Source organism: Python bivittatus, unplaced genomic scaffold, assembly GCF_059951505.1.
Source record: "Python bivittatus isolate LINGU-HERP-01145 unplaced genomic scaffold, Pbiv_v1 ctg000980_np1212, whole genome shotgun sequence".
NCBI classification, from domain to species: domain Eukaryota; kingdom Metazoa; phylum Chordata; class Lepidosauria; order Squamata; family Pythonidae; genus Python; species Python bivittatus.
Window position 1 is genome coordinate 46,869,865 of NW_028277125.1, and position 21,670 is coordinate 46,891,534.

General features: G+C 36.2%; 2 protein-coding genes across 11 annotated transcripts in view; one reads left to right on the forward strand and one right to left on the reverse strand.

The window, feature by feature from the left end:
• The window catches only part of CNNM2 (cyclin and CBS domain divalent metal cation transport mediator 2), a 124,596-nt gene extending 107,575 nt beyond the window's left edge, over positions 1 to 17,021 (forward strand). For 2 of the 4 annotated variants that reach the window (XM_088131694.1, XM_088131695.1), the window contains 4 exons: positions 838 to 931; positions 2,587 to 2,652; positions 6,243 to 6,427; positions 10,090 to 17,021. In XM_088131694.1, the coding sequence (XP_087987820.1) occupies positions 838 to 931; positions 2,587 to 2,652; positions 6,243 to 6,427; positions 10,090 to 10,299 (555 nt within the window). In that variant the 3' untranslated portion in view covers positions 10,300 to 17,021. Of the gene's footprint in view, positions 1 to 837; positions 932 to 1,826; positions 1,880 to 2,586; positions 2,653 to 6,242; positions 6,428 to 10,089 lie in introns of those variants that run through there. The other 2 variants (XR_015794276.1, XM_088131696.1) reach the window with 2 other exon arrangements.
• NT5C2 (5'-nucleotidase, cytosolic II) overlaps positions 7,783 to 21,670 on the reverse strand; it is a 77,480-nt gene continuing 63,592 nt past the window's right edge. For 4 of the 7 annotated variants that reach the window (XM_088131697.1, XM_088131701.1, XM_025169169.2 and 1 more), the window contains one exon: positions 19,253 to 20,854. In XM_088131697.1, coding sequence (XP_087987823.1) covers positions 20,618 to 20,854 — 237 coding nt within the window. In that variant the 3' untranslated portion in view covers positions 19,253 to 20,617. Of the gene's footprint in view, positions 8,196 to 16,966; positions 17,168 to 19,252; positions 20,855 to 21,670 lie in introns of those variants that run through there. The other 3 variants (XM_088131699.1, XM_088131698.1, XM_088131700.1) reach the window with 3 other exon arrangements.

Below are 21,670 nucleotides of genomic sequence, written 5' to 3' on the forward strand. Positions count from 1 at the left end.
ATTAAACGTTGAGCTCTTCCCATCATAACAAACTTTTCTTTTTAGACTTCATGAACCAGCCCTGGGTTCCTTTTGGGAAGAAACAGTGGCCATTCTCACTGTGGACTAACCATGAAGCATCAAGTTGCAACTGCTTCCAAAATTTCCATTTCTCTATGCTGCTAATTAATTTGGAAGTTTGTGAAGCATGCAAAGCATTAGAATTATAAATACCAGTTACTTTTGACATGTACCGTAAGTGTTGAACAATTACACAGAACAAAAATAACACCTTGATCCTGTATAGAGCTTGAGATTCTTAAAGAAACAATACTCGTTTACTGATTTTGGTATCTGTCTTCTGCTCTGATAGTTTACATTCTACTTACCATTTTCTTCCACTTTCACCATCAATTAGCTTTAGTTCAGGCAACTAAACTGATCCTCTAAAGCTTGCTTGCCTTGCATTTAAGATAACATTAGGAAACTACAGAGGGGAATAGAGAGTTATATACTACAAGAAGAAGCATAAAGTATTCCATCAAATGTTATTGGGAATTACATATGGCACTGTGATGCACAGAGAAACTATTTAATTCATTGACAGAACTGTTTATTCCTTTGTTAAAAACCTTTTATGTTCAATTATCAGTATATAATTGAGAAATACAGCCTCTGGAATAATTAAGGTAAACTAGTTATAGTTGGAAAATGTGAAAAAGAAAAACTATTTTTGAAAAAGAATAAATGATTGCTATGGAGAATGAAGTTAATGGATCTGGCTAAGGGACCAGCATTACTTCTAATTCTGAATGTTTCTGAACTCCACAGGAACATTATCTTTCTTTTTCTCTGCAGGGAAAAGTAGAAGTGGAAGCTGGGAAAGAAGGAATGAAGTTTGAAGCTGGTGCTTTCTCTTACTATGGAGTTATGGCTCTCACGGCTTCACCAGGTAATTTCAAAAGATCTCCATAAGAAACTGCTGTTATTAAGAGGAATGGATGACACACTTTGTTAGCATAAACAACTCAACATGGAGGCATTCTTAAACCAAATCATATTATTAAATGTTTATTGGCAAGAAAGTAGCATAGTACCTAGAAATGCTATTTAGTGAAAATCTGATAATAAAATAATTGTTTCTGCTTTAAAAACTCATAAAGACAGTTCATCTCAGTTATTTTTTGGTAGCAGATTGAAATATAGTCCATCCAAATACAGATGGAATGCTATTTAGCTGATGTTTGCAAAATAAATGCCAAATTTTCATTCAACAAGGAACACAATTGTTTGGCGATGATAATTGATTTTGATCCTCACTTTTAGTAGCTGATAAATGGATTTGTTAAAACTTAGATTTTTGGGAGTCATGGCCGGAGTATATTATCAGTTCATAGCTGTGTCTCTATAACAAAGCTTGTTTCTATCACTTTCTAGAGTTAAATATTATACCTTTATCTACTACGCATTTGTTGGGGGGAGGGGGAATTGTTTTTATCCTGAAGTACTTGCGGTGCAGCTGTTTCAATAGTATAGTCTGAGTAGGTTAAAAAAACCCTATAGAGATTTATTTTTTTCTCTCCTTAGAGCTAGGTTTCTAGCTACCCAGTCAGATGCAGCAGAATTTATTTTTGTTATATCAGACCAGGAGTAAATGGCAAATGGGGCAAGCTCTGAATTTCTGCTTTGGCCTCATCTTTGTACCAGTTTTACTGGAAAACCATTGCTGGTGCTTTTGATAGCAATATGTTCAACTTTAGAAGTATTTATTAGCACATATTGGCATTGTCCTGCTCTCCTACCTTTCTCCACGTACCTACTTTTGAAGGAACAAATTCCTCTTCCAGATACTATTTGATCACTTCCTTTGTTGGAATGACTCCTCTTCTTTTACAACAAGGTGAAAAAAATTGCATGCTGGATTTCTGTGCGGGTTGATATTAGGGAAGTAACTGTTTAATCTCCCTCCCTCCCTCCCAAACTTCCATCAAGCTGGGTATTTACTATCACATCTGGTATAATCTGGAATTCTTGGGGTAGGATTAAAAGACTATGTAGTTGCTGTACTTGTTGACAGCAAAAGATTATACAGAAATAAATGCTATTTCTTATCTGAAAAAAGATAGCAAAATGATCTCTTATTTTCATTTTTTGCAAGGCTCATTTTTTATGGTCTATTTGAATAAGGGGATGAGCTGTGCTTATTACTTATATTGTAACACAAAGATACAAAATGCATGTGTTTATGGAACAGTTACTTCCTTTAAACAGCCTATGATGATATCTTCTACTGTATATCTCTAACTTCTGTGGTTAGTAAGGATACTCTAAAAACATTAACAGAACTTTATTTCCAAATTCAGAGAATGTTGAACTATTAAAGTAACTAAGAAAGAAGCATGTATTGTTTGATGACATCTGATTTCCTAAATGTTATTATAGTTTATTTTCCAACCAGTTTTTCATTGTTCTCTTTATGGCCTTTACTTACATTTTAATTGCACTTGATTTCTCCACCATGAGGAAACTGATTATCTCTTTATTGATTATAGATATTAGTGTCTTCTCTGATTCTGGTTTCATCTCTTTTTTTCCCTTCTCATTTAGTTCCTTTGTCCCTGTCTCGTACCTTTGTTGTCAGCAGAACAGAGTTACTAGCAGCAGGTACTCCAGGTAAACGCGCTTGCTTCTTTTGTAGCTCTGTGGTAAATTGCACTTACCCTATATCTAATTAGCAACAGTTTATATTTACCGCATATCACTTTTTTTGATTTAGAAAAAAAAGGGTTTGTGTCTAACCAGGTGGGTGCCCTGAGTTTACATTTCTGATTAGATAATAACAGTGGATATTGAAATAAAAACAAATTGTGTCTTGAAGTTTATTAGGTCATGGAAACTTCTTCCTTGACAGTTAACATTTCCCACATCTTTAAAAATACCACCGAGAACTAAGCATATATTTAAAGTTATGCAGAATATATAGATTGTTCCACTGCTATAGATTGTGTCAAGTCCTGTATATGAAAATATATAGACTTAAATCTTCTAAAAGCTCTAGGAAGAGTAGGAACATTGACTCCAGACAGTCTTGTATGCTGAGTGGTGTTTTCCATGTGGAGCGAAGCAACAAAAAAGGGAGGAATCCTTTTAAAATGGTCTGTATGTTGTCCCCTTTAGGTCATTTCATTCAAAAAATGTCATGAATGAACTACTATACTCCCTGAACCATTCTGTCACAGTCTCTAATTTGCTATATTTGATGAAGATCATAGCAGCCACATTTGCAAACACTGCCAAAACGTCCTTTAAAAGCCAGTGAACTGAAAACTCAGTATCTCAAATTTAGGTCTTTTGCAGCTATGGATACTGGTTATAGAAGCAGACGTAGCTCAGTGGTAGAGCACATGCAGGAGGTCATAGGTTCAGTCCAATCCAGGTGGTGCTGGAAAATTTCCTGCCTGAAATCTTAAAATACCTAAATACTGACAGGGCTGAGCTAGATCAATCAATAGCCTGAGTCAATGTAAAATAATATCCTATATTAGTTTGGATGGGCAAACCTCTCTCACTGCCCAGGTCATTAATTCTAATATCTTGTTTCCACTCAGCTTTTTCTCTGACTAGGTTTTCTTGTTTCTTAGAATGCCTTCAGCCACTGCCTTGCCTTCTTTCTGTGTCAGCCGTGAAGCCCTTAGCCCTCCTGGTTTTCCAGCTCTGGGTCTCTGGCTTCTGTACTATTATAATCAAAGTAGACGTTTGACACTTAAAATCTACTTTTCTTATTTGTAGGAATTGGCAACCTTTCCTATAATTTAATTATTTTTGGAGATTGGTTTAATGATTGATTTCCTGTGTTTGATATATTAGGGGAGAAATTATCTGAGAGCCTTGATGCAGATACTAAACTTTCTCCCTATTAGTTCCTCATTTCTTTAACTACTCTTATTGCTGAACAACCAGTTTCCATAAGCATACTGTTTGTGAACAATAAGCTAGGATTAGTCAGAATTCTGGCTTATTGTTAAGTAGGAATACAGCTGTTGTCTTGGTCTGTCTTTTTCATGATGCCAGGTCTGATGTGCTATCATCTGTGGGAGTTTATAACATCTGTCTTAGCCAGCCATAATGTTTGCAGCCATCTTAGTCTTTTCATTATTTAATGAAACAATAAGTATAAAATATAAGGTAGATCTTTTTTTCTTTTCTTTCTTAGTTTGTAGCCATCTTAGTCTTTTCATTATTTTCTAATGAGCTCAACTGAAGCATGATCAGCAATAGTAAGGCACACTAGAATGGTACTTGCTCAATGCCTTACACAACAGTTGATGTGAGAGCCTGGTTTTAGGGTAGTTCTGACTAACCAGGTGGCCTCAGCAAATTTGTTGGGTTTTTTTTTTAAGCACACACAGCAACACACCATTAGTGTGCAGGAGTTTTTTGGATTTGTTTTGTTATTGGACTAGATAATAGTTGGGATCTTGGTGTTCTCTGAGCTTGGTTTTCTTCTTGCAAATGTTTATTACCAAACTAGGTAGCATAGTAACTGATGGGTGATATTACCTAGTTTGGTAATGAAACTTTTGCAAAAAGAAAATCAAGCTCCACCAACAGCAAGATCCCACCATTCCAATTGTGGGCTACACATATTTTCCACTACTGGTATTAGATAATAGATTGGTAGGATTAAATTTATATGTGTGATTAGTGGATGAGGTATAAGTGCAGATTATAGACTGTGGAATATTACTCTAAGAGTGATTAGGGAAGAACAAGGGAGAGCTGGGTGAAAGAAAGGAAATGGAATATGAGAAAAGGAAGTTAGTTAGTTAGTTAGTTAGTTAGTTAGTTAGTTAGTTAGTTAGTTAGTTTAAGGAAGGACTGGCCTGGAGTGGTAGACAGGTGACTAGAAGCTGGCAATTGGCAGAGACAAGTGAGTAGCAGTGAAAAGGAAGAGCTCTGCTATTGATATGGTCATAGTCAGTACAGGTATGCCCCAAAGCTGCAGCTGCCATTGTGAAGCTGTTCTATGGTATGTGACTGAGTGATGAATGAGAGAGCAGTCTTGGCAAGACAGATATGTTGGAAGAGGTGAGCAGGGGGACTGACAACTGCTGTAGCAGATGGAAAGAGTAGGTGCCCCTAGATAGCTGATAGCAGGAAATAAAATAATTAGTGGATATAAGGAACCACAGAGATGACCTTGATGAAACTATGTGATGGAAATTGATTTAAGCCCAGGTCAAGAAGAAAACTTAAATTGACTCTGCCTTAACTATCTTGGGTGAGGGAGGGATATTAATTGAAATAGGATTGTATCTATATTGAACACCTATTTATCTGTTGTCAGTTGCAGTTCTTTTGTTGTCTGTTATTATTTTTGCAGATGTCTTCACTGTGATATGCTGAGGTGTTCTTCCTGTAATCCACAGAAAAGCATTTAAAATAACCACAATTAAGTTCCATTCCGCTGTGGGTGTTCAGATATCTAAGATAATTAAACACTGCTAAAATATTCTGATAACTTTGCCAGGCTTCAGTAATTATGTGACAATATATTCCTGAGCTTTTTTTTCCTGACCTCCTTCCTACAAACAGTTTTGAACTTGAAACAGCAAATATAGCATAGGGATTGGCTTTAATTGGTACAGAACAGAAAAGATTGGGGAATAATCTTAACTACACTGTGGTATGGGTTTTGGCTGGTGCAATATTAATTAACAACAGAATATGATCGCTTAGTTGAAAACTGAGAAACATTATTAGTTTCTCTTAGAACATCTATAAATTGAAAATTAAGGTTTAATTTAGAAACTTTGATCAGGCTTTCATTTTTTCTTTCATTGACTTATACTAGTCTTATGCATAATCCTTTTAATTTCTCTTATAACTTGGGATATATTATTTTCTGATAGTGCTGTGGAAAAATTTCCTAGTTCCCCAAAGGTTTTATGAGCATCAGACATTTACTTGTGAGTTTTATATATTTTTATATATTAAATTAATATTTTTATATATTTTATTGTGAATTTGAATGCTGTTTGTGTTCATTTGTGTTCAAAATAGTTTTGGAGACTGAACAAGAAAACTTAAACAAAGGACCCACATTTACATTATTTGTTTGCTGAATTAGCTTCATGAATTTAAATTCAAGTAACTTGCCAATTATCTCAAGCAGCCTTCAGTCTATCCCATGAACTGATGTTAGTCTTTAGGATTTAAATTGTATTCTTAAACATACTTTTTTTTCTTTTCTTTTTTTCCAGCTGAAAATAAGTCACCACCTCGTACTTGTGGCTTAAATCATTCAGATTCTCTTAACAGAGGAGATCGCATTGATGCCATGACACCAACAATAGGGAATAGCAACAATCAGTTGAACTCCTCATTTGTTCAAGTATATGTTCCAGATTACTCAGTGAGAGCAATCTCAGACATTCAATATGTCAAGGTAAGAAAGGAAAAAAAATGGATCTTCTACCTGTAGGGTATAGTCTGGAAATATAGGCTGTCCATAAACTCTTGATTGTCAGTCAGTTCTAATTCTGCTGTGATAAAACACCCAATATTTGGAAAGAATTTTTTCAGATGCAGAAGCTCATTATTTTATCTGTTTAGAAGTGATCTTCTACTTCTTTTAGGGAAGAGCTAAACTCTAATTTCATAAATGAGCATTTCTACAATGAATTTTGCTCAGCTAATGGTAATTTGAGAGCTATTGTTGGGAAGAATCAATAGAGGTTAAACAAATCCTCCTGTTGACCCTACTTCCACCTGCCTGTTCTTTCCTGCAAATACTTTCTAGCCACTTAATAGCAGAGCTGGAAACCCTGTGTTTGTCTCTTCATATGTAATTCTGTTTCCAAATTGTTTGATTTCTGGATGTTTCATACTTTAAAGGCATCTTTTAAATGTTGCTAATGATTTGGACAATTATGAATGTGGATGGGATGGATGGATATGTATTATGTGTGAGAATGTGAGTAACAGAGACAGAAAAGTAGCTTTGATCATTTTCTATTTACTCATTCTCACTGCTGGAAAGTGTCCTCACCGCTTGATCTGATATCACTAGCATATTAAAAATGAGAAATTACAGGTGTATAACAACATGAGAACAAAATTTAGATTTGCAGTACTGGGAAATCTTGGAAATGGGTAAGGTATCAGAAGACTGAACAAATGCTGTCCACATTTTTAAGGTGAGAAAGGCAGATCCAAGAACAGCCAACTTATAATCATTATACAAATGTGCCTTGTTTTTTTAAATAATGAGAATGCAATGAAAAATTATTTCAGCAAAGCATTTGGCAAGTTTCCCACCATATCCCAGGTGAGGATAGTAAAAATATGGATTGGATGATAAAGCTGTCAGGTGGATCCACAGCTGATTAAGCAGTCATTCTTGTTAACAGCACTGGTTTTATTTGAACAGAGATTTTTAAGCAGAAGGCCACAGGTCTTTCCCTATTGGTTCTATACCAGCTTTCCCAACCTGGTGCCTATCAAATATGTGGACTTCAGCTCCCAGTATTCATAGTAATGGGCATTCTAAAAGGGAATTTCTAATAGTTGAAATGTACATATATAGTGGGCACCAATGTTAGGGAAGATTACTCTGATTTAACTTGTTAGTAAATGTTTTAAGTACAGGTGTTCAGGTTGGGTTGTGGATGACACAGAGCTATAAGGTATAACAATTATTATAAAAGTTTCTTGACAAGTCAGCACACAGGACTGAAGCTAACAGAATGTAGCTGAGTTTTTTATTTATTAACAAAAAATCAAAGATGTAAGTATTACATGGGGGAGACTGGATTGTTTTTGATAAACTATCAGGCTTTTCCCCAAATGTAAATTGAGGGTGTCCTTTCAGACCACTAATAACAATAGAAGAAGCTATTGAATACAACTTAGTGGATAGGAGATAGTACAGATGATTACAGAGGTTCCTGCTAAAAAGGGTTGATACCATGGAGCGCTATTAGCCCCTTGCTTTGGAGGGGCTGCTTGCCTAATTGATTTAACCTTTTCTTTAAAGTCCAAACAGGGCTTCTCTTTCTCTTTTCTTTCTGGGTATAGACCTTCTTCACCTTGTCTTCATCCAGTTTTGTTCCTTCCATTCTCCTTCTTTCCTTCCTTTATAGGTACATCTATTCCTCATCCAATTTCCATTCTGTGTGTGCATGTCTGTATTTTCCTTCTTTTTGATGATTCTGCTGAAAGGAAGAAAAGAATATGAACATCTGTGTGCATGCACTTGTGAGTTACTCTGGGAAAGTGGTTTGTAAGCAGGAAAAAGAATATGTGCAAACACAGAATCAATTAATTTTATAAATTGTATACCTTATTAATAATAATTTGCAGTTGTTCAGTTAATCCTTTTTTTCCTCCTGATCCCACCCTTTTGTACATATAGACATAAGTGTGTGATATGTGAACTCATTTGGTGCTTGTTGTAGACATTGTAGGAGGAGAGTTGTGTTAGTCATGGTGGCACAAAAATGGAGTCTGGTAGAATCTCATCTAGTGAAGTGAACTCTAGCTCACAAAAGCTTATACCTTTTAATAAAATCTGTTAATTGGAAAAGGCGCTACCAGACTTCTGATTTTCTGAACTCATTTGGAAATCTCCAAAATTGGTTTCAGATGGAGTCAGCAATTAGATGTGGAGTTGGGCATTGTGCACGTTTTTTTGCTCTGTGTTTGTGTGTGTGTGTGTATATATATATATATATAGTCTCTTTTTTGAGGAAGCATAGGTCATTTTAAATTCAGGGTTATTTTTTGGGTAAATACAGTAGTTGTGAAAAAAATCTGATGTCTAAGGTGGATAACTGCCTGAATATATCTGCATTTGGAATATTATGTCCAGTTTGAAGTACAACATTTTTGTTTAAAACTGTACAAGCACTTTTTAAAAATGGAGCAGACTGATAGGAAGTGGAAAACAACATCTTGCATTAAAGTGATAACCTGCATTGCAGACTCCGCACTAAGCAAAGAGTTTGCCTAGATGATTTCTATGGGCTGGTCAAATTTATGATTCTATTTATTGAATTGTATTTAACATGTTTTTATCCTGCTTTTCTTCTTTAAAGCGCTATGAATGTTATTTGAAGGAATAAGTGCTTCCAGTCACCTATAGTTTCTCCATATTGAGGGAGTAAATGTTTTAATTAGTATTCATAGACTGCAACTGTCATTTATTCTAACAAATGTTGAATATTCAGAAATAAATAGTTCTACTGTTTGTGCCATAATAAAACATAATTATATGTGAGAGAGATCTCACTTTGTATTAATTTGAATAAGATGATTATGAGGGTATGCTAGTTTTCATTAAAATCATTGAAGATGTTTTCAAATATAACTTCTTTACAATCTGGTTTTTTAAAGTTAAATAAATAAGTAAATATTGCTTTTCTTCAGAGCAAGATGAAATGTATTATTAGGATAGGATGATATCAGCATATTACATAGAAATGGGTATTGAGATTTTCAAGTTAAGATTCTTTAAAATCTGCTTTTCTTTAAAAAAAAGTTGTAACTGTTTTGGTTGTAGACAAAATACTATGAAATTTACAGTGAAAGTGGCTCTTTGCATGAGGAACAGCCATAGCAAATTTCTGACAAATTTAGGTTTTCTGGATCACAAAGGAGAGCTGATCAGGAATAACGATGCTCCTGCCTGAATCTGAGGATCTGATTGTTGGAGGTTTGACTCAGAAAGAAACATATGGTCTTTTTCAGACTGAAAACAGTTAAGCCAGTCAGCTAGCTAAGATACTTACAGAGACATGATTGTACAACGCTAGGGGTGAGAGAGAGGGAAACTCAGGTGGAATTTGCAACATGACTGGGCTCTGGAGCAATAGATGGGACTGGAACATTGTGGATGCTAGAATGGGTGCCATCCATTCTGCCTTGACTAAAAGGAAATGTATTCTAAATGATCCCAAACTGTCCTGGAATTCAACATTTATAGAACAGTTATTATATTACTTATTTTCAATAAAGGCAAGTTATGATTTATGAATCTCTTAATGCTAGCAGCATCAAAGAGAATATTAATTGTGAACTTTTTTGTATCTTTTAATGTGCTTGGTATAGATTTCAAGACAGCAATACCAAAATGCCCTAATGGCATCTCGAATGGATAAAACACCTCAGTCCTCAGACAGTGAAACCACTAAAATAGAACTGACTCTTACAGAACTGCATGATGGTTTGCCGGATGAGATGGCAAATCTACTGAATGAACAGAACTGTGTAACTCACAACAAGTCCAACCACAGTATGCATAATGAAGGTACCATCTAGGAATTGTCACACGGCTTCATCCTCTTTCTCTGCTTTCCATCCTCATCCCCAATTCACCAGGACTAGTCCTCATCCTTATCCTTTGCCTTCTCCCTGACTGCGACCACCATTATCTTGTGCTTATAAAGCTGTGCTGCACCCAGTGCTCTGAGACCAAAGACATCCTGGGAGCAGGAAACAAAACTGGGAAGAAAGGGGAACTCAGAGAATGAGAGCACAGAAGGAAAAAAAGGAGCAAACACCTAAGCAAAGCTTGGGAGCAATGAGGCATCCTTCTGGGACAAATGGCAACATTATTCCAAGTGGAGCAGAATCAGGTCTATTTTTCCAGTTATATTGGTGAACCTTCTAAATATGTGCTGAAAAGTTAAAGCAGCTGTGGTTTATTTTTCAAGCAATATCATGATTCTTTTTAAAAAAAATATTTTGCAGTTGTAAATATTGCAGGATATTTCCAGTTAAACTCTACTGTATTGTTTGTGACTGTATCCCAATGGTCCCATCTTTTGTTTATTGTTTTTCCCCTTAGTTAAAATGACAAAAGGGTATTAGAATGTATTGGCTTGGGGAAAAAATATGAATGATCCTTAAAGAACTTCTCACAGGTTGCTCTTGAGAGACTGGAGAAAAGCGAGCGGCCCCTCTGGTTAATCTTTCTGGATTGTGCATGTGGACATGCCATTTAAGAGGCCATAGTTTTGAGATCAGGAAGAGTGGAAAATAGGTGGGCACCATATGAAAAAAAGAGGATTTGATTTTCAGAGATAGTATTTGTGTCCTGGAAAATTGCACATAGTATTTTATTTATTTGGGAGATCAGTGGCAATTTCTGCTGCTTCTCCTTTGCTGAGTGCATGTCTAAACTTTGGGGTATTTTCAGAGTCTGATGTACTGTCAGTCATGCTGCCCTTTACTTTCAGCAAAGAGCTTGTAATTCAAGAAAGGTATGTTAAGATAGGTCTGAATCTTTTGTTGTTTAAAAATGCTGCTATGCTGATAGCCAAAGTCAATCTTCCCAAAGGCTCTGTTCTTAGAACTGTGGATGCTGCTGGGCCACCCTGTTCTCTTAGATTTTACAAGTATCTTTTAAGATAAAGTCAGTTTGTATTAGGGGAGTCTAGGCTAGGGGGCAGGAAGAAAAGAGATGGGATATGTTTCAACAACTGGGAGAGAATTTCTGTTTTTCCATACATGCTTTCTTTAGAAGTCCTCTTCTTAACCTTCAGTTCTTAATCGGCTGTATGGGGCAGAATTTTCATGAACACTTGGGCATGAAAAATAAGTAATATCTTCAGGATGTTCCCTGAAGAACATCCCATACCTCAGGAAGTTGCAATTTACTTTGGAGTATTTGGGGAGCATTCCCTGAGGAATGCCTTGCAGTTATGTATTTAAACAACCTCATTTGACACTGCTGAGACCCTGAGTTGCCTGTGCCATTCCCATTGCTTATAAGAAATACAACAGTGAAATCCAGTATTAATATATGGATAAAAGGTTCTATTCTGCAGAATAGCATCTGGGCTGACCTCCAGAATATGTTAGCCACAGTACCTCCTAAGCCTTAATTATTTTTTTTCATTCTTCATGCTGGAACCCTGAATTTATAGGGATACTTTCCAGATGGGGAATTGGTTCCTTGCAAACTTGAGATGAACCTTATGTAAATTCTCTGTAGCTCTGCTTATGCAAATATCCTAACCCCTCCCAAACAGCTGGTGCACGTAAGTGAAGTTTATTCTATTTTAGGTTGTGATTCTTATTCGGCAGTTTAATCTGTAAATGTGAAACAGCTGCTTTTTTTTCATTGTTACCCACAAGAATTTTTGAGTTCCCATGAAGCACAATAGAGACTTCTCCATGCAAGCTACAGTATATCATTGAGTAGGATTGACATTTTGAAACTTTCCTTTTACTAGCATAATATTTTTAACCTATTAATTTCTTCAGGCTTGTCATGAAATGCAGACAAACTTCTTAGAGGCTGCAAAATGCTATGCCTTTAGATGTTGAATTTTCTAATGTAATGTGCTATTGAAAATGATACATTATAATCTGGCCTGTTATGACAGATAGATTCTTAACTGTTTTTGTGCCTGTATTTCATGTATCTCTTTTCATATTTTGTTCCCCGTAACACATACTGAATTGTTCAAACTGATTATATCCAAATGATTATGCTGGTTTGTCATGAAAAGATTTTATAGAACTTCCTAAATATTTTAGAGGTGTATATAATTTTTTGTAATTATTACCAATCAGCATATATAGTTGAAGGACAAAGTATTCCAGAGTCTAGATTTTCAAGAGTGATCTCTATCCCTGAAAAAAATTGTGGTATGGAAGAGATTTGTATTCTTTAAGGCCCCCAGCCAATGTCAAGATAAATGTGCTCTCAGAACAAAGTGAGAGGTAGCATTTTGAAAGTTGACTTCTTGGTATTTGCTCTGTCAATATCTGCATCACAGCTGGATTTTACTTTCTGATGAGTGGTCTCCTCCCCTGTTCATAAGTTTGAGATTCCAACATGTATTAAAATGTAATATATAAAATTAACATCCACTGGATTATCTGAATTTAGTCATGTCTTTAGGAACATTGCTCAAATTATTTAAATTCTGCTTTTCATGTATTACGTCAATCATTTTAGCAGTTTTTTAAAATATCCAAATATATTTTGGTAAGTAATGTGACTTTCACTGTCACCTTAGAATGGAATGTTTGGATCCTTTCCCATTCAAATACCAGAAGGCTGGAGAAGTTTGGAATCTGCATCAAGTATTCAGATTTTGATAGAAATGCTCCTTGCATTTTTATCCCAGCTAGTCATATTGTTTCTTCATTCTGGGATTCAGTAGCCAGCAATGGTCATTAAGCTTTTGTATAGTCTTATAGATATATAGTCCTTTGAACCAAGTGTGTGTGTGTTTCTTTTTTACAATAGTTCTTCAAATGCCTGTGAATTAGTTTTGCACTTACTAATGTGAATGCCTTATACTTTTTAGGACAATACATTGCTAAGTCTTCATAAAACGATAATTATTTCTTGAAATGTTTTTTCTGTGAGGTAATGTCTCATCGAACATGAGTATCATGAAGACCTCATTTGGGGGTTGCAATTAGCCCCAAGTGTTTCCATTTCTAAGCCTGCAAACTATGAGTGCGGAAGATTTGCAAAGTTTCAGTGATCTTAACCGGCTACCTAAATGCCCAATTTTAAAAAATAGGGACTATGTAAGTACTAATAATCCATGTGTGGCTGAAAATTAGGGCTTAGTAAATGAAGAATGAACTGCAGTAAATCAAATTATATACTCTTGCATAATTAATTTCCAAAAATATTGTGTATGCTTTCTCTGAAGCAGCAAATCCCAAGGTTAATTTTCAAGGTTATTGGGATATGCTGTGAAATCAGCTGGCATTTATGAAAGCAAAGAGCAATATAACCTGAGTATGTAATCCTTTTTATTTTTTGATACATAATTGGCATTAGTCATCCACTTTTTTCCCCCTGTACCCCACCTCCCCTGCTTTGTAGAGTGCATCTTTTTCTTTAGAAAAATGAAATATAGCAGCATCTTAATCCTTCTGGCATGTGAAGAAATGGCACTTGAAAGTTACAATTCTTTTTCATTCTCTTCATCCATGACTGCTCTAAATTTACCAAGTTGTGCACAGAGATTGTATACCTTTATTACAGGAAGAAGTTCTGTAGGTTTGTGGTAGCATGGTGGATAATGCTCCTGGCCAATTTTTCACTGTCCTGCAAAAACCACTCTGGCATACTTAGGAAACAGGTAGTATAGTATCCAGCAATAAAAATGTCAGTTGACCCAACAGTCACCAAGACACTTTTTTCCTACTTTGATGCTCTGTCTGATCTTTCTGATCATGTTGAGGTGCCCTATATAATGACTAGGTGCCATTTTACCTGTAAAAGCAAGTGTCTGGTGACTACTTTGAAATTGTAGGGATGGCTGTTCCATGAAGTGAGCTGTGTTTATGCAGAAGCCACAGCCGCATGGTTGTGGCTGCTTGTGGCAATAAACTACTTCATATACACCAGCAATTCTGTAATTTTGAGCAACTCTCACATGGTGGTTTTTGTGTGAATTATTCTCAAAGGTAGTATAGAGATGTAATTTGGCAATTAACAGTGCAGATGGAATCCCACAAATAATTAACGTTATGTTTTATGCTAAGGGCTGATAAGACAAAGGCAATATCACTAGGCCCACCTCTGAGACACATGTATGCTTTGTCCCTCAGGTAAATGTAATAAAGAATTCTTTGAAAACATTTCAGAAGCATTTACCTCTTAATACTTGATAGCTATGATTAGGCCAGCATGTCAAAATGGCTGTACATTTCCAACAAATGATTAAATGTATATTTTTCTATTTTGATGTGGCAACAAAGGCAACTGGCAAGCAAGAAAGGCCTAATTCCATTTTCAGACATTTACTAAATTGGTGGGGTGGTCGTGGTGGTAGTAGTCTGAACAAAGCTTGAACACTTGGACTTTCTTGACTGAACTAGACAGCATATGAACAACAAGGCACATTCATGCATTGTTCTAATATCCAGTTAAAATCATGTTTACATCTCTGTGTGAAAACCTCTGGTTAATCTGTGTTCGTATTTAGGGGATTAGATTTTAATGGTTTTTTAAAAATACTTTTGCCTTTAAGCCTGCCTGCTTGCTTTCTTATTTATTTATTTATTTATTTATTTAAACTACCAGATACTCCCCCCTCCTCCAGCTTACTATGGAAGAAAAAAATGTCCATAAATTAAAGCACATTTGTTTCAGTCCTTGGATTCTGTACAGCATCTCCTGTGATCTTTAGAATGTGGCATCTTCACATGACGACTACAAACTGGCAAAACATTATTTTGTTGCATTGAACTTTCTGTGTCAGTGATTCCTTGTTTTGCCACCTTTGGATTATGCACCATGAAAAGCTTCATAATCTCAACTTCTGTTCCTGCGAGACCAATCCCCAAGACAGCCTTTGCCACAAGTAGCTGTGCAGACGGAATTAGATTAGAATAGAGTGAATTTGCAGGCTTGCTGGTTTAGGTTCATTTCATTTCTGTAATATGCGTAAAAGGCCATTGCAATAGGCAACCAGTTAAGATCCATGTGCTTTCTGTATCCTTTTGTTATCATACTGCTGGCAGTTAGCATTATTTCCACTGAAGTGCCTGTCTAGCTGCTGTAGCAATGCTGCAATGACTTATCTTTTGATAAAGTAAGTGATACTAAACCATCTTCTGGTTAATTCTAGAATAAATGTGTAGACTGAATTAGCATTAAAGCAATGAGCCTTGAATTCAGAAGATGGGAGAATGAACATAGGATTAAAAATAATTTATCTTATAAATGTATGAAGTACTAGAAAGTGCGTGAGCCTCTTGATGTTTTGCCTTCTCTCACCTGACCTTTTACCTTAGAAATTCTATCTTATTTCACTTAGAAGTCAGAGTAATTGTGCATTCTTGCACAACCTATGTCTAGATTAGCTCATGGATGAAGAAGGGAAGTGTGTAGTTTTTGGTGGGTATCTGTAGCACATTTGTGCTATTGTTAATAACATGCTGCTGCAACCAAAGGCAGTCTTTCACAGTGCATCCCACAATGGGAGGCTAGGATCTGTTACTGAAAGAGAATAAAAGGTGCATATTCTGAGAGCTGTTCATTATTTGTGACGTACATTTCTTCCACTTATTTTTACTGTTTCATACATCAGTCATTTTATAGTTACTGTCATTTCTTAGATGTAATTCCTCTTGGTTTGATCCTACCACTCTATTGATTCCTTAATTGGTTGGTCAAAGATTGTAGTATCTCTAAACTTGTTCATGGATTTGGAGGATTTGACAAAAGAACTATCACAATTGCAATTTCCAAGATTAGGAGTTAAACTGGTATTATACAGGAGAAGGTAACACAGGGGAATGCCATGGCTTAGGCTTAGAGCTCTTAATTCCATACATCATTTTTTTCCACAGAGGTTTATCTGGATGTCTACAGAGTGTTCTTTCACAAAAATGTTTATCTGTATGTCTACATAAGGTGCCACAATACTGTAGCTACACTCAAGGTTGTTCAGTAGTTGAAACTTAACTGTATCTCAGGCTAAGCTTTCCAATGCAGTTACTGTATCTTTCTCTCTCTCTCTCCTAAATGCTGCACAGATTTCCAGTACATGTAAATACAGTGTATCAAGACCTTTTAAATCAAAGTTGTAAAGTTCCAAGCATTGGATTTCAATTTACATTATTGCTGACAGCTGACCATGCTTTGATAAGAAGTCAACATCATCTTGTGAAGCACAGGTTCCTCACAAAATCTGTTTCCATGTATTACTGCACTCCAAAATATCTATACTCTTTAATGTTGTATTATATCATGTATTCTCCCTCTTCTAAGTGGTAATGGTCTCCTAATAGTATTCCATATTGGCTGACTGTTTATATAATCTCTGAAAAAGCACAAGTGGAATGTATACATTCATAAATAATCTGTGATCCCAGTGGAGTGTACCATTATGCAGTGGTGTTGACAATTTATTCTATTTATTTTGAACTTGATTTATTTGTATATTTTGCCATTTTATTGAAAAACAGTTTATTTCTGTTAAATGTGTTTTTCCTGTTGATCTTTCTTTAAGTGGCTTTTTCCCATTCCATGCATCTTTTTTTTTTTTTTTTTTAAATAAGAGGACAAGATGGTAATTTTCTAAAAGTAGCTTGGAAGGCTTCTTCCGAAGGAATGTGTGACTTCCGAAAGTCTTTGGTCAGGATTTGACTTTGTTGTTCATGAATGGTTACTTGCAGTCTTGTTAATGGTCACAGTCACCAGCTAGAAAAGGAGAGAACATTATGCTGGTATTTCTTTTCAGGTAGAAGAAAAACACTTAAAAAAAAAAAGTTTTGGGATGAAATTAAGAACAGCTAGTTGTCCCTCCAAATTTTCCTTCCTTCCCTCCTAGTGTGATATTCTTATTTCTAGTATTCATGGAAAATTTTGGTGCCCAATCAGGTGCCTTGTTTCTATGTACTGAACATGCTGGTGGTGGATTTTCTTATATAAGGACATTTACTATGTTTATTTTAATCTGGATAAAAATGCCCGCAGTATTCATTTAAAGCTTAAATTTCATCTAATGAATATAAACCATATACTTGAGTTGTTTCTGTACATTTAGGGTTTTTTTCCTTCATAAGACACCAAAGAACAATGACTCCTTCTCAACTTTAAAGCCAGTCATCCTTGAATGTTAGTAGGATTCCACACTCAAATAAAGCAGCCAAACGTTAAAATATCTCAGTGGATAACAAAGATAAAAAAGGTCTTCATACTGCCAAAGTCCTCTTTTTGTGCCATCTTATTCAGCCCGACAAGAAAATAAGAAACCTGAAATTCAGAGTATGAGTGACAACTCCATAAGATTTTGTCTAATTAACTTTTAAATACATTTTGGAGCTCCCTACAACGTATTTTTAATTTTCTATCCTCACAACCAGTCTTTGGGGTAAGTTAAAATGTGTTTCTGTGTGATTGGCTCATGATGTCTGGTGAACTCTCTAGCTGAATAGGGATTTAACTATACCTCACTCATACTATGTCCAATACTTATAGTGGCTTTAACAGAAGAGCTGCTGGCTGAATTTGTGCTGCAAAGTAAGAGCCCTTTAAACGGATTTTGTTTCCTGGTTTCTCCTAAAAGAAAGTGAAAACTAATACAATAGGGTATGAGCTTACTGGAGAAAGAATACAAAAAATAGGACATGATGCTTAGTGACAACTATACATAATATTAGAAAATGTGCCTGATTTTCTTGATTTGCACTTCAATTCTACTACTCTTTCCATATGACTGAGACGGCATGGTGGCATGTCAATCAATCCATCAATCATCTTTACTAGTGAAACAAAATGGGAGGATCCTAACCATTCAGTGAAGGGTTTATGTGATGCAATGACCATTTTTGCTGCAGCTGTTTTTCTGGGCAACCAGAATGCCTTAGGCACTGAACACTGCATCCAGATTTATTGATGGAATCTATCGGGCACAAGTTAATTATATTTAAGACCAGAACAAACAGTGGGCTATGTTTAAAGTTATAGGACTTAGCCTCCATTGCCACAATGGGATTTTTTCTTTCTTTCTTTTCCTCTTATTCCCTCAAATCTACTCTGGAGGATCTAAATTATTTTGCTGCATATGATACTATTGGACATAAATCCCACTTTCTAGCATTTCCCCACTTTTTGATCATCTTCCTTCCTGTCAAAGTGTTAAGAACAAATTTGAGTGGGATGCTGGAAATGCTTGCCTACCATTGTAAATATCTTTCAGAAATAAAAGTAGTAGTTGAACTGACTATACTTACCACCAGAGCAGTTAAAAGCTCTTTTTCCAAACTAAGACAAGATGACTGCAACATCATGGTGAAATTATTGACGGGGCAACTAAGTGCTTGTTCACAAGGCAGCAATCCACAATAACATGGAACAGGAAAAAACAGCGGGGAATGTAATTGGTTAAGATTGGGTTGTTGGAAATCTAAGACCACCTTGATCTGTTGCCTATAGGCAGTCTCTTCCCAGTTCTGATTACATTAATAGTACATGGCTCATTATGCTGCAGGTATTATTCTCTATTCCAAGACTAGCCTTTAATCTCTGGACAAAGTCCAAATTATCTACTATTGCTATCAGGTTACAGCAGAATGTAATCAGGTATAGATGATGGGAGTTAAATTTCCCAGAATTCCTTTATATTTCTTGAAACATCTGTCCTTTTCATAATGGTTATTATCCTTGGATTAGATATTATTCACATAATATCTTTAAACTTGCTTGTAAATCTTTTGGTTAGCCAGTCTTACACTGATGAATCCATATTTTTTGCATCTTTTCAGAAACACATAAAAGCTGCTGCTTATGAAATATCATAATTTTTTTATTTGCAGATCTGTCAGAGCAATACCAGCTTTTCCTGCTGATTTGCAATTCACTGTGTTTAATAATGGAATATAATTACTATTAAATGATTGAAAATAAAAATTCCAATATTTTAAAATAGGGCCTTTTTTCTGTCTTCTATACACCAATGGCACAGCATGGTAAGAGATATGTTACAGTTCAGGAAACTGCTTATTTATATGAAAAAGAAACCCAGACAGCCTTGCACTAGAGAGTAATTTAGCAGGAAATGTGCTTTAATTTAACAGCCTGAACTGATTAACAGGACAACAAGCCAGGCCCTCAGAGCCATTTACAAATATTATGAAGCAGACCTTCATTGATTCTCATTCTTGGAATGGAGGTAAAAACAGAGTGGCCCAATAAGGACATCCTGTTGAAGGCGTTCTTTTTTGTTAAGGTTCTGGAACCGTATGCTGCCACAGAGGCCAACTCTGAAGGAGTGAGCAGAGTAGCTGCTAGCTGAACAACAGAATCTCACTCTGACACAGAGTCTAAAGTTTTAGCAATAATAAGGTAATGAAAAGAGGTGCAAATGAAACTTCCTTTTTTCAGGTTGTAATTTTCCTTGTCTGGGCTGTGCTAGCGTTTGTTTTCCTCAAGGCCACGCAAACATACCAAATAACCACCCCTTTTTTTTCCTTTTCCCATAAAATTGAGCATAAAAAGCATAGCTCTCCTCAGCAGAAATAAGGGCAAAGAACAAGCACATGGCATAAGGACCTGTTTTAGAAGGTCCCAGAACACAGGCACCGCATGCCTCTATCAGTGATAAAAGCTTTCAGATTTCAGCCACAGGAAACTACCTATCAGACATCCAAGAACAGATGGTATGATATCATTTCTTAAGTCATAAAGTACAAAAACAAGTAGAAGCTCAGTAGCAGTAGAGTGAGGCCAGAAGACTGTGCTTGACCAAACAGACTGAACCCTGAACATACTCCCATTCGTATGCATACAGCGTTTAGTACAGATAGGTGGCTCTCTCCCTAAAGGGTCAAAGAACGATGATTGCTGTGATTACTGCAGGTCATGGAAGCCTTCCTGCCTGAGAGGCCATTTTAATGAAATGCACCAGTAGAGAATACTTCCTTTCCATGCTCTACGGGCAGGGGAAATGCGTCTGGGCTATCTGTACGTGGTCTCAATTCAGCCAGCGTATTCTTTGTATATTTGGAATAGGTCTGCAAGGAATAAGCTTGCTAAAGATAAAGGGCTCCTGATTAGGAGCTTTTGTTTGCTTGCTTCTTATCCCCACCTGGGGGGAGTCAGTTCCTGCCAATTCCTGCTATAGCCACATTTTATGCCAGTAAGTATTTTCTATTCTTCCTCTTCTTCTTCCTCCTCCTCATCATCATCCTCATCATGGCAATGTGTTATCTCTTGGGGAGTTTGAGGGAAGAGATTGGGTGGTTTAATCTCACTAACAGATCGGGTGAGCTGATGTCGTTTGTCGGAATCTTTGAAGTCCACTGAAGTGCGGTTACGGGTAGCCATTGGGGATTCAGTCTCGTTGATATCCACGTGGGTGTGCTCCACTGTTGACTCGTGTGGCATCTGCAATGGAGACAGAGTATCTTTCCCTCAGTTCTCCAAGAAGGTAGGTGACTCATTAGCTGCATTACATGCAGACACTAACGCTAACATGTATTTTCATCTCTATTTAAGACCATAAAGCAGCTGACAACAGTGAAAATAATACATTAAAAAATTGAAATGCATTAAAACAAATAAATCCAGCAATATTTTGTTAAGATGCTTATGTTTGGCAGAACCAAAATAACTTCACTACAAAGCAGGGGACAATCTGCCTCTCCTGTGGAGGAGTTTGTCAACCTAGAGTGGGTGAATATTTACCGACATAACAAAATTAAAGAGTTACAGGCAAGGAACTCCTTGTACAGGAGATTTTTCCTCATGGAGGGCTATAATTGGCCCATTGCCAACACTGCTTACAACGTGTTTCCCAAAATACATTATTGGTCATGCAGCAATATGGATGTAGGTCTTACATCTTGTGTAGCTTCCTTGTTTAATATGAATCAGTCAAATATACTGTAGGTACATTCAGCTTCAAATTAATGTGTCTTAGTGGGCAACTGCTCCTTAAAAGTAGGATTTCACAGTACTCCAAGCCTCTCTTTCTCACCAGAATTCAGAAAGAAAAATCACTTCAAAAAAGAGGGCTGATTGGTCTAGTAACTTATCGTGTAGTAACTGATTAGCTTCATTTTTCTTTTGCTGTATGCAATGCCAATTTTATTTAAAGGTTTCTGTGTATGTCACCCTACCTGATAAATTAGGTCACATCTCTTTTCTGTTGAGAATGCCTTGCTCTATGCCTTGAAGATTCAGAAAAATGTCTGGAATGAA